At 37.3% G+C, this 12514-nt stretch overlaps 1 protein-coding gene across 1 annotated transcript; it reads right to left on the bottom strand.

Annotated features, from left to right (window-relative positions):
• Positions 1 to 9173: 9173 nt before the first annotated feature.
• On the bottom strand, positions 9174 to 11511 carry LOC113279678 (tyrosine--tRNA ligase, cytoplasmic-like). The gene is made up of 3 exons (XM_026528355.1): positions 10947 to 11511; positions 10123 to 10326; positions 9174 to 9683 (listed from the first exon to the last, which is right to left on the bottom strand). Exons 1-3 carry the CDS (start codon positions 11448 to 11450, stop codon positions 9540 to 9542), a joined length of 852 nt encoding a protein of 283 aa, XP_026384140.1. The 5' UTR covers positions 11451 to 11511; the 3' UTR covers positions 9174 to 9539.
• Positions 11512 to 12514: the final 1003 nt, after the last annotated feature.

Below are 12514 nucleotides of genomic sequence, written 5' to 3'. Positions count from 1 at the left end.
AAACACGATTGTCCGTAAAACAAAGGTGCTAATAATGTTGGAAACAAAGGTAATCAAGAAGAGGTCAACGTAGTTGCAGCTGCGGAACCGGTGAAGGTCCTTGTTGATAACAAGAAGGTGATTACGGAAGGTTTTCTACTACTCTCCGAGGACAAGCAAGATGAGTCTTGGATTATAGACTCAGGAGCTTCTTTCCATGCAACGGGTGATAAGAATATTATGATCTCTTATAAGGAAGGATACTATGGCCAAATATTCTTAGGTGACGGTGAAGCATGCGACATCATTGGTTTGGGTGATGTGATCTTGAAAGTCAACGGTTCGACATGGAAATTGAAGGATATATGACACATTCCAAATTTGAAGAAGAACTTGGTGTCTGTGGGCCAAGTTTATGATGATGACTGTGAAGTTGTGCTTACGAAACACAATTGGAAAGTGAAGAAATGAGTTATGGTATTAGCTCATGGAGTTAGAGTCTATACTATATACCGGACTTCAGATGGAACTACTTTAGAAGTGTCTAGTAGTGGTGAAGACACTAACTTATGGCATAGAAGATTAGGGCGCATGAGTGAGAAGAACATGAAGACTCTATGTTCGGGAGGATATCTACCTAAGGTGAAGTCTATTGATATGAGTTTTTGTGAAGACTGTGTTCTTGGAAAGAAAAGACGGGTTAGTTTTAGCATAGGCGGCAGAGCCTTGAAAAGTGAAAAACTTGATTTGGTTCATACTGATGTATTGGGACCAATTGATGTTGCATATCACAGCGGATTCCAATATTATGTCACCTTTATTGATGATCACTCAAGAAAGGTGTGGATTTACTTCATGAAGAATAAGTTCGAGGTGTATGAAGTGTTTAAGAAGTGGAAAGCTTTGGTTGAAAAAGAAACTGGTCCGAAGTTGAAGTGTCTAAAGTCAGATAATGGTGGTGAGTATGACAAAACAGAATTCTTACAGTTACATGCTACAAATGAAATTCGTTTGGAGAGGACAGTTCCAAGGACGCCACATGAGAATGGAGTAGCAGAACGTATGAATTGGACGTTGAATGCACGTGCTAGGTGCATGAGGTTGCAATCTGGTTTGCGCGAGACCTTCTGGGCACATGCAACGGAGACGGCTGCTTATCTAATTAATAGGACATCTAGTAGTCCATTAGATATGAAGATACCAGAGGAGGTTTGGACTGGAAAAAAGGTAAATCTTTCTTATTTGAAAGTTTTTTTTGTGTTGGTTATGTTCATCTTAGTCTCGTCCGGTGAGAGGTCTAAGATAGGTGCTCAAGCAAAGAAGTGTATATTCTTTGGTTACAGAAATGACGCTTTTGGGTATAAACTTTGGGACTATGAGGGTCACAAAGTTATTGGAAGTAGAGATGTTACTTTTAATGAGAGTGAGCTGTACAAGGACAGGAACACAACATAAGTTGAAAATGTCGGGTCAAGCAACGTCGATAAGGAGTTGTATATCGATATTGATGATGTTTATGGAAAAAGTGTGGTACAAGAAGAGGACGATGTTGATGATGGCGGAGAAGTACAAGAAGGTACTTCTGCTACAGTGAGAGTTACTCCTACAATTCCACAAGAAGTACGAAGATCGTCAAGAACTCCAAAACCGAACCCAAGGTATGCTCTGAATTACCTATTACTTACGGATGGAGGTGAACCTGGAGATATTAAAGAAGCACTAGCGGCTGATGATTCAGGCAAGTGGAAACTTGCTATGGAAGATGAGATGAATTCCCTTGAGGAGAATGGCACTTGGGTGTTAGTAAAATTACCAAGAGGTAAGAAGACGTTGCATAACAAGTGGGTTTATCGGATGAAGTCTGAAGAAAATGGATATATTCGCTACAAGGCGAGGTTGGTTGTGAAAGGTTTCCAAAAAAAACATGGTGTTGATTACAACGAGATATTTTTTCCAGTTGTGAAGATGACTACTATTCGAGTAGTGTTAAGTCTAGTGGATTCTGAAGATCTCTACCTTGAACAGTTGTATGTGAAGACAACTTTTCTTCACGGTGACCTAGATGAAGAAATTTACATGAAGCAGACAGAAGGATTCATAGTAAAAGGAAAAGAAGAGATGGTGTGCAAGCTAAAGAAGAGTTTTTATGGTTTAAAAAAAGCCCCGAGACAGTGGTACAAGAAGTTTGACAACTTCATACATAGAGGTGGTTACTCACGGTGTCATGCATATCATTGTTGTTATTTCAAAAGGTGCAGTTCTGACTACATCATATTATTATTGTATGTGGATGATATGTTGGTTGCCGGAACATCTCTACAAGAAGTTGAGAATTTGAAAAAACAATTAGCAAGTGAGTTTGCTATGAAAGATCTTGGTGAAGCAAAGTATATTCTTGGTATGAGGATCATAAGAGATAGAGCTAAGGGTGTACTTATGCTTAGTCAGGCTGAATATATTGAACGAGTGTTGAAAAGGTTCAATATGGAGAATGATAAACCAGTTAGGTCTCCACTTGGGAGTCAAATTCGTCTTTCAAGTAGCAGTGTGCGAAGACAAATGAAGAAAATGAGTACATGGCTAATGTACCATATTCTTCGACTATTGGGAGTCTAATGTATGCTATGGTGTGCACGAGACCGGATATTGCACATGCAGTGGGAGTAGTGAGTAGATATGCAAGAAACCCAGGAAAACAACATTGGGAAGTTGTGAAGTGGATTCTCAGGTATTTGCGAGGTAACACAAACGTACCATTGTGTTATGGAAGGTGGTTCTATATTGAGGGGTTATGTGGATGCAGACTTCGCAGGTGATGTAGATAAAAGGCGAAGTACGACCGGTTATGTCTATACTATGGGGTCAGCTGCAGTGAGTTGGAACTCACGTTTATAGAAGTTGGTGACATTGTATACTACGGAAGCGGAGTACGTAGCAGTAACAGAAGCGATCAAGGAGATGATTTGGTTACGAGGTTTGTTAGATGAGTTGGGAAAGGAACAACGAGATAATGTTCTGTTTAGCGACAGTCAAAGCGCTATACATTTAACCAAGAACTCAGCCTATCATATTAGGACGAAGCATATAGACATTCGTTATCATTTCATTCGGAATCTCTTAGAAGAAGGAGAATGGAATCTCGAGAAGATTCTTGGTTTGAAGAATCCAGCGGATATGTTTACCAAGGGAGTTACAATGAGGATCTGGTAGGGGAGCCGCACTGACATGAAGATGTTTTTAGCATCGTCAAATCCAAAGTTGAAGAAAAGAAGAATTGAAGACAATAAATGAGTCTTCAAAGTTGGAGATTGTTAGTTAATTGAAGACTAATTAATTATTTCCTAAGTTAGCCGTGACTGTTTTGGGAAAGGAGTTTCCTAAAACGGCTAGAATTCTTGGTGGCCAAGTTTGTAACCTATATAAATAGGTAATTAGGCCTTGTAGAATTGTGTGGAGAAATTGTGAGAGAATACAATTGTAGAGAGAAGAGAGTTCTTTCTTGTATAGCTTTTAGGGCTAAAGTTAAGGTTTCGTTGTGATAGCATATTGGTGAGGAACAAGAGACAAGGTTATTGTCTCGGGTAATTGTTGCGGTGTAACCAAGGGTTTGCTGGGATTCACACGACGTTGTAAACGTTTTTCTTCTTAGTGGATTTGAGTTGGTGCGGCTCAAAGAGGACGTAGACAATATATACAAGTTGTATGTATTGGTCGAACCACAATAAATCTTGTGTCTTGTGAGTTGATTTATCTTTCTCGTATTATTATAGTTGCCTGTACTTGGTTTACTTATTATTCATCATAATATCTCAAGATATGTTATTCTGCGGTTGTCAGTGATTCCATAAGAAAATCCTGACACAATTTTTGTTTTCTTCTTTATGTGGGCTTGGGGGAACCCACTTAATCCCAAACCATTTGTTTGTTGATGAGAATGAGAACCACTTTCGTTGTTCGTCCTAGCCTCATCCTCCATCTTTCTAAATAATTCTACAAGTTGTTTCTTTGATGATTTTTCCATTATCGAAGTGCTAAAATTTTAAGTATTACTAGTTTCTAATTACTAAGATTGTGAAGCAGTAATCTTGACTATTTTTTCTCTTTTTTCCCGATACGAGCTACATACGTAAGCCCCATTTATCGTTATGTTTTCTTATGCTCATATGAGCACTTGAAATCATAAGGCTTATTCCGATGACCAGTATAACAATAAAAAAACACTTCCGAATAAAAAAAAAATCCAAGTCGAATCTCTTAAGGATCCCCGGTGAATTCGTGATTATAGAAACCCGCAGAAAGACGCATGACCAAAATAGTTAATATCGTGTATCGATACTGTATCTATCGGGTCCGATACACCTATATAAAATATTATTATATCGGTTTCTATCGGCGATACATCATTAAGAATAAAATTTTAAGTATTCATAAATGTTTCAATGTAAAAAAATTGGTACCATATAATGCATTAATTCTTAAGATCAAAAGAGTAAAAATTTAATCTCATTCCACCATCATTAATAAAAAATAAAATAGTTGGATATTTTTTTACTTTCAAAGGTATAAAGGAAGAATATGATTACAAATTTTCATATCTAAATAATTTATTCTACCAAATTACCCTTATCGATATCATAAATGTATCAGTGAAACCGATAACGGTTGTATCGGCGAACCCGATATTGGTTGTAGCGGCCGATACAAGCGTTTTTATCGTTCAATGCATTGCTCGGTCGAACTCACAAGTGTTTCTATATCAAGCTTGTTGTCAAATTTAGTTGTCAAAACTATATCTTGATTTCTAGTCTACAATTAGTTAAGTCTCGGTCTAGGATAGAGGTAGTTGAGAAACGCTCCAGTCATCATTTGCGTTCTACCGTTTGTAGGCGAAGATCAACCGAAGCTTTTGGAGAACTTCATCAACAAAAGGTAAGTGAAGACTGAACCACCTGTTTCTCAAATTATATTCACCTATATATCTTTGAGACGACTGTCGCATAACTACCTAGACTAGCATGGATAGACAATAATTTTGAGTTGAGAACTAATTATTTAATTTATAAATTTCTCGAATTATGATGACTGAGCTTAATGAACATTTTTTCATACTTGAAAAAATTTCAGTGGAGAAAAATTTATTGTTTGGAACTAAATCATGATTCAAATTTATCATTCGAAAATAGCCTGGAACAATGATATGTGTCATTAATGATATTCAGGAATGTTTCAAATTGATTTAGAGAAATACAGAACTTCTATATTCGGAATACAAGACAGTGTTATCAGTCTTACAAACTGAGAAAATTGTTAGATGTCTGAAAAGTCGTATTACATGTACTTGTACACGTAGCGGAGTAGCTATATATCAAATTTCATATTTGTGTAAATTGCATATTCATATGTACATCATGGAAAATCTAGTTGTTTCGTGATCCGAATAGGTATGTATATATACAAACCATTTTGGAACTATGGTAAGGAAACCGGGTTAAAATATCAAACTGGTATGTGAGTCAATACAGTTATACATTCCAGAACCAGTTTAATACCCAAACTGGTATGCAAACTGAAATGTTCTGTGAACTCCGGAGTCGGTAAAGGTCTTGAGTTTTCAAACCGGTACGTGAACTAAAAAGTTCTGTAGACTCCAGAACTTTGAGTTGGTTCAAAGTTTGCAAACATGCACGTGAACTGAAAAGTTCTATAAGAGTCCGGAAGTCGGTAATTGCATAAGTTTGCTAACCAGTACGTGAACTGAAATGTTCTGTAGACTCCGGAACTCGATAATTGCATATAAGTTTGCAAACTGGTCCGCGAAATGTGACTCAGACGACTCACGAACGGTCCAAGTATTTGTACCTTAGACATTTACAAACTATGTCGATTATGATTCAATTGCGATTAAATTATTTCTATGAAGTAATTGGAATTTTATCAATTCTCTAATTAACACTAGACTCATTTGATCACATAATTAATGTCTTAGTGAACATGAAAATGAGTGTTAAGCTTTTAAGTTCAAACCGGCTAGTTTCGACGAACCATGCATGTTGAACATAGTCTTTATACACGGTTTGGTTACGGTTTACCTAACCAGAGTGTATATCGTGTATATGTGAATAATATTAAAAGCTTTCATTTAATGGTGGATATTGTTTGCTTGGTTCCAAAGCTATCTTAGCTTAAACCTAAAGCAACCTAGCCTTTGGAGTCTATATAAGGGGAATTCTTGGTAACTAGTATCATTGAATCCCAACACTACTTTTTGTGTATCCTAGTTGTATCTAGAGTCGTCCTCTCCAGAAACCCTTTTAAGGTTTAGCGACTACAAAGACTTCATTGGGATTCGTGAAGCCAAGATTAGTTATCTTTTATCTTGATAACTTAAGTATCCTGATCTTGATTGTTTGTCGAGCCTTTGCTCCAACGATCAAGATAGATAGTAATCAACAAAGTCTCTTCTTCTCAGACTCTTTTGATTTCATAAGTTTTATACTTGTGAGGTGGATAATAATCTATGATGCACTTCGGGTTGCATAAGTCCGGATTTTGAGGATATCCAGACTTTTGTCAAGTTGCTATCGATTTCCATCACCTGGATCTGTCATTTGATCTCATCATCTGTTTAGATCGTAAATCAGGAAATCAATCATACGCTTAATATGTGGGAGGAAGATTTGGTTTAAAGTATTCAATTGAGTTGAAGCAACTCTTAGTTGGTTTGATACCGTCTAAGAGAATCAATTGCGCAGAGTCCTGCTGGGATTCAAGAGGCGTAAGGAGTGCGAATGTACCTGAATCAGTGGGAGACTGAGTTCAGGCTCAACTACATTCCAGAACGAAGTTAATTGGTAGTAGGTTAGTGTCATTAGTGGATTAATACAGTTTGGTGTTCAATCTGGACTAGGTCCCGCGGTTTTTCTGCATTTGCGGTTTCCTCGTTAACAAAATTTCTGGTGTCTGTGTTATTTATTTTTCCGCATTATATTGTTTATCTTTATAATTAAAATATCACAGGTTGTGCATTGATCAATCACAGTAGATAGGTCCGACCTTGTTTGTTGGATAAGACTTGATTGATCATTGGACATTGGTCTTTGGTACCGTCCGATAACTCTCTTTGTAGTTAGTTTCACGGACTGAGTTTTGTAAACGTTCTAACAACAAGAGATAAAAGGGATATAGCTCTAGACACTTTCCTTGATTGAATTTTGACTCTCAGAGTTGTATTGAGTTAGTCCATACATATTGCCTACAAAAAAGTTGATGGTGTATTTTGGTACCCCAATGTTTTCAGATATCGTATAGGTTTTTTCCGATACACGATAAAAACCTATAATATCGGTTGATACAACCGATATTTACTACCTTGCATGAGACATGAGTCTGCCGAAGTCGACGCATTTTCGAACTCTATTTGTGGTGTGGTATAGTCGAGGGGTAAAGATGCAAGATGTGCTCATCCATTGGTGAATGTTCACCGCACAAAAAGTATAGAGATAACATCTTACTAGTTCTTTGATAAGAGCTATCTCCGCAAAGAAGAGAATTGTTTTGAAGTCTCCACCTGGAAAAGGGGAATCAAAACCCCTTTTAACTAGGTTGAATTCTTTTAAGAAAACAAAATAAAGAATCCGGGAAAGAACAATCCAGTACGAGTTGGGAAGGTGTTAGGCACCCATCAACCGTTCAATTGTAAGATCGGCTCCTGCTTCATAATTAAAGGGAGAATATTTATAATTTATCTTATCAAAAATATAGATACATGCTTATGATTATGTACCTAGAATATATGACTTGTTGGAGATCGAGAATATATTTTCATGTTTGAGGTATATAGAACCAAACTACACTTGAAAGCTTTGCGAAGCTTTAACTAAGGATTTAGACATTGAGAGTTTAGGTCAACTCTCAACCGTTCAACTTTCTAAGGGATCACTTAGATCAACTCTTTCCTTTATGCTTTATTTTCTCTCGTACTAAGCTGCCTTACTCTCTCATTCCTCCTCTCCTTTTTGTCTTTAACCCAAAAGCCTATGAAGAGTTTTTTTTTTTCCTTTTTTTTTGGTTTAAAAAAAGAAAAAGAAAAGAGTTTCTTTTTTGCGGATGTTGCCCGTTTCAGTAAAAAAGAAAATAGAAGAAAAACTGTCAGCATCGTTTATGTAAAAAATAATTTTTGTTAGTGTTGTCCATTAGCCGTCCACTTTTCAACCCTTGGCTCCTCCCCACATTTGTGCGCTCATTATTTCTCCGGTCAGCGTGGACAGCCCCCAACCAACACACCACAGAACAAAATTGTACGGTCAACCATAAAAATCTCTTTGCAGAATCAGCTAATTTTCGTTTTGACAGCGTGTTCCAATTGACACCCTTAAATTTGCAACCTCTCATTTGCTTTTCTAGGTTCGAATTTCCCTCTTTCCCTCCCTTAACACTTCCTATATAAACACTTTAAATTCCATTCATTTCTTTCCATTAAAACCCATCAGCAAAAACATTAACAAAATATCATAATCATTTTCCCTTTCTCCTCTGCATTTCACAATTTTTAAAAGCCTTGATTAAGGTAAGCAAGAGGAGGAGTTTGAACAGTCCTTCTCTAACCTTACGTTAAGATCGCAAATCCAATTCTCAGAAGTAATCTTCTTATCGTTTGTTTATAGAAATGGAAAGGAGGGTGAGTCCTTGGATTGAAGTTGCACCAGCATTGCTCATTTCTCCACAAAAGCCCTCTACTTTATCATCAAAGCTCGAGACGATCTTCGAAGAAGGATCAGACAATACCTGCGGCGGTCAATCTTCAGACACGCAGCGACAGCGAAGAAATCTTTTGTTTCATCTTTTCTTTTCTTCCGTTCTTTTGTTCATTCAGATGTGGTTTCATGGTATGATGTCTCTAATGAAGAATCACCAAATTCTTAGTTGGATTCAGCGAATGGAGATTGAACCAAAACAACGTGCCAATGACAAGTCCTCCTCATCGTCATCATCAGGAAAGACTATTCGTGTTCGCGGGGGAATTAAGTTATTTTAGAAAAACAGTCTTTCTTTTATCATTTGAACCATCAAGCAAGCTAACAGAGAATTGAACAGCGATTCCTATTCCGGGGATTGCTTTCAGATTTTGCAAATGTTGTAGTGGAACATCTCATGACTAGTTTTTTTTGTTTGTTTTTTGAGGAAGAAAGTTCAAATGGTTAAACAATATACTATGATCTTCCATTTATAATTCAATTGATGTGCAGATAACATAGCTAATAATTTGAATCAAATGTACATGAACTGTCTCGAATGTGACATGAACACAAGTCACCTTCCAATCAGTATGAGATGCAAGTGTGGCATTGAACAACTTTGGGCACTTGCACCACGTACAGCAAGTAAGCAATAGACTACCCAAAAGCAAAATTAGATAGAACTTGTCTATCTGTCGTAAAATATTTGAAAACATTATTAACCTTTCACAATGTAGAACACTTACCACCATGGTGCCACGTATAAAACACCCTCGATAGCGTCAAATAAAGAAACCGTGCATTTTGGAGTCCAACCTTAGTTTATCAAGATACATTCCCGTCGCGCAAAGATTTGCATACAACTAAGCCAGCAGATGTCCTCATAGGATGCACCCCAACGGCAGCAACACAACTACTATCAGTCTTCATATGAGGCTTCACTGCTTCCCAAATCTTTTTCTTTTGAATCTGCAGGTCATAAAAGAGAAGAATTACTAACAAAATACAAGAGTAAGTTGAGCAACAGAAAAAATAAACAGACAACTACAACCAAGAATGTTATCATGGATAAATTTCGAATACATGCACTCCCAATATTACAGTCACAGTCCCAAGCTAACTGCGAACATGAACACTTCTCCGCAGATTATATAGCTGTTCTCAGGGTATCTAATAATTAGCTTAACAGAGAAAACCCCCTCAACCGCTGACTTTTGGCCTTTGCCAACAAAATACTAATAATTTCTGTGCAGTACTTAGAAGGTCCAAGGGTCAGATTGCATTAATGAGCAAAAAAGTCTATAAACAAGGGAAAAATAAAAGTAAAAACTTGTGGATTCCAATTGAAGAAGAGAAGAAAAAAAAAAACGAAATAAGATAAAACTTTGAAATGTTGGTTGCAATATACCTGATTAGGAGAGGCAGGTTCAGAGCTATTTTTTTCATCTTCTGTGCCGAACCATATTCTCTCCCCAGGAATTGAACCTTCTGGAGCCTGAAGAAGCTCGACATTCTCATGAGAAGCATCGGAAGCACACAGAAGCATTCCATTTGACTTGACACCACACATGTTCCGAGACTTAAGATTAGCAAGGACAATCACTTGTGCATCCTGCAGACACATGAGTCGGCCAATTGAAACCATCAGTTTCAACTCTAATAGAGTACAAGAGATACCATAAACGAGAAGCAAACATTGCAGTAATCTTGAAACCAGAGTTCCTCGTCAGAGTCGTCTATCGCTATATGTGAAACTTTTATGGATCTATGACTATAAGAAAGCCGTGAACACAAACCGCATGGAATCATCAGTTGTAATAGATCACACGAATTCATGACAAATAGAACATTCCAAATCTTTGCCACTCTAAAATCAAATGCATGCCTACCTATAACTGAAAATGCATTATGTCAAACTGCTAAAAGCCGATATCAAAAGATAAGATAAGATACACTTTGACCAGAAAAGTACCAATGACACTACCTCGTTTTCGTGTAATTTCAGGCGATTCATTCTGTTAATGAAATTGCAGTTGATACAACTTTCTGACTCCATACCAAAACACATAATCAAGTTCAACTTCATAATTCAAGAGTTTTTGCACCCACAATGTTGCATAAAAACATATGCATTTGGCACCCAGTGAAATTAACAAATTTCAATTTCCAAGCACTTGCAATGGTAATATCAGACCAAAAATAAAATAAAAATTGAGATGATTTGATTATTACCTGAAGTTGATCTAAAGGGACATACTTAACAAGTCCACTGCAAATTGTTCTTGGTTCTGGTTCCCCACAATCAACTTCTTCAATATAAAGAGAATCTGCCTCAGGATGTAGCCAAGCTTTAAGAATTTTTCCAACCCTAATATCCAATGCTGCTGCTGATTTTTTAATTGGGTCCTCCTCTTCCTTTTCTTCCTCCACTTCAGTAGGAGATGACACAGTAGAATCAAGGGTTACATCTTCAGCAGCTGTATTGATACCTGCTGCTGTTTCAGATGGTGCAGAACGACAGAATCTTCTTTGTGTAGATTCCAATAAGGGGGAAAACGAAGAGGAGGAAGAAGAAGAATTTACAATTGCTGATAAAGGTTTAACGTTTCTGGTGCAAGAAGAAGAAAAGTAGTTGAAAATGGTGCGACGGAAACAAAAAGTCTTGACAGAACGGCATAAGGGTTTCCCATTTCTGGCTAGAACTGCAGCAGCAGAAAAGGATACAGTGGCAGCCATACCGCTTAAAGAAAATCTCAAAGTGAAATTCAGAGAGGAAATCTGGGAGTAGATGATGAGGGTGGATTCTGTTAAAGAAAGAACCTCTGTCAGTTAAGGGGTCATCTAAATTTTGACTAGGGAGAATGATATACAATACCCATTTTACTTATGGGTTTCCAAAGCTTACCATTTTAAAGCCCGTTAAGGCTATTCTTATGGATCGGCAAATGGCAAATTTGCTATTTATGGTGCAGATGGAAAAATAGGATGGATGTTTCTATGGCGGTCGAAGATGTATCGCATGACTTTCCAATAGTCGAGCATGCAGTCACTCTTTAACTATAGTGAAAACACTTGAAAATGAGAGGGTACATACCACCAACTTTTTCGTGGAGTTGTATGGATAATTTCATCAATAGAAAAGATCTTTGTATCCTATTATGTCGTGATATTTTGAGTTTCCTAGGTTGATTAACGTACTATTTTTGATATTTCAAAAAAAGCAAGACATCCGAAATTTTGTTAACGAGGAAACTATAAATTTTTTAGGAAATTGTGGGACCTCGTCTAGTTTGAACACCTGTAGTTACCTAAAATAGGTGAGAGGCTAAAGTGGGATTCTAGGGATTCTGAAAGTGAGTGACATAAGATTGAGCACGAACAGTCTTCGCCTAAACCACGCACATCGTCCGTTCAAAGGCTACTTCAGTAACAAGGAAGAGTCTTAGGGAGGGAAGCAGATGAACAGAGAGATCAGAGAATTCTATGGTTTGAAGAAGAATTGCTCTGAGAGGTTATGAGAAAGTTGATCGTAGCTTGGAGAAATCTGAATTCTCTGATCTCAAGTCAGTGAAGATAAGGATTGCTTTTCGTGTCGTGCAAAGCAATTCTCTCGTCTTTTCAGGAATAGTGATAACTAGATTGAGTTTATCTCATTATTCCACCATCTTTACTCTCTTCTGCGGTGAGAAATAAGCTGGGTATTTCTCACACGTACCATAGACCTCCAGACCAAAACCCTAATTGTTATCCCCCATTTGTGTGAAAATGAGTCAGCCTTTGTGATGATATGTAGAGACAGA

Source organism: Papaver somniferum, chromosome 1, assembly GCF_003573695.1.
Source record: "Papaver somniferum cultivar HN1 chromosome 1, ASM357369v1, whole genome shotgun sequence".
Taxonomy (NCBI): Eukaryota; Viridiplantae; Streptophyta; class Magnoliopsida; order Ranunculales; family Papaveraceae; genus Papaver; species Papaver somniferum.
Note: the sequence above shows the minus strand (reverse complement) of the source record. Positions and strands in the feature narration are given on the sequence as shown.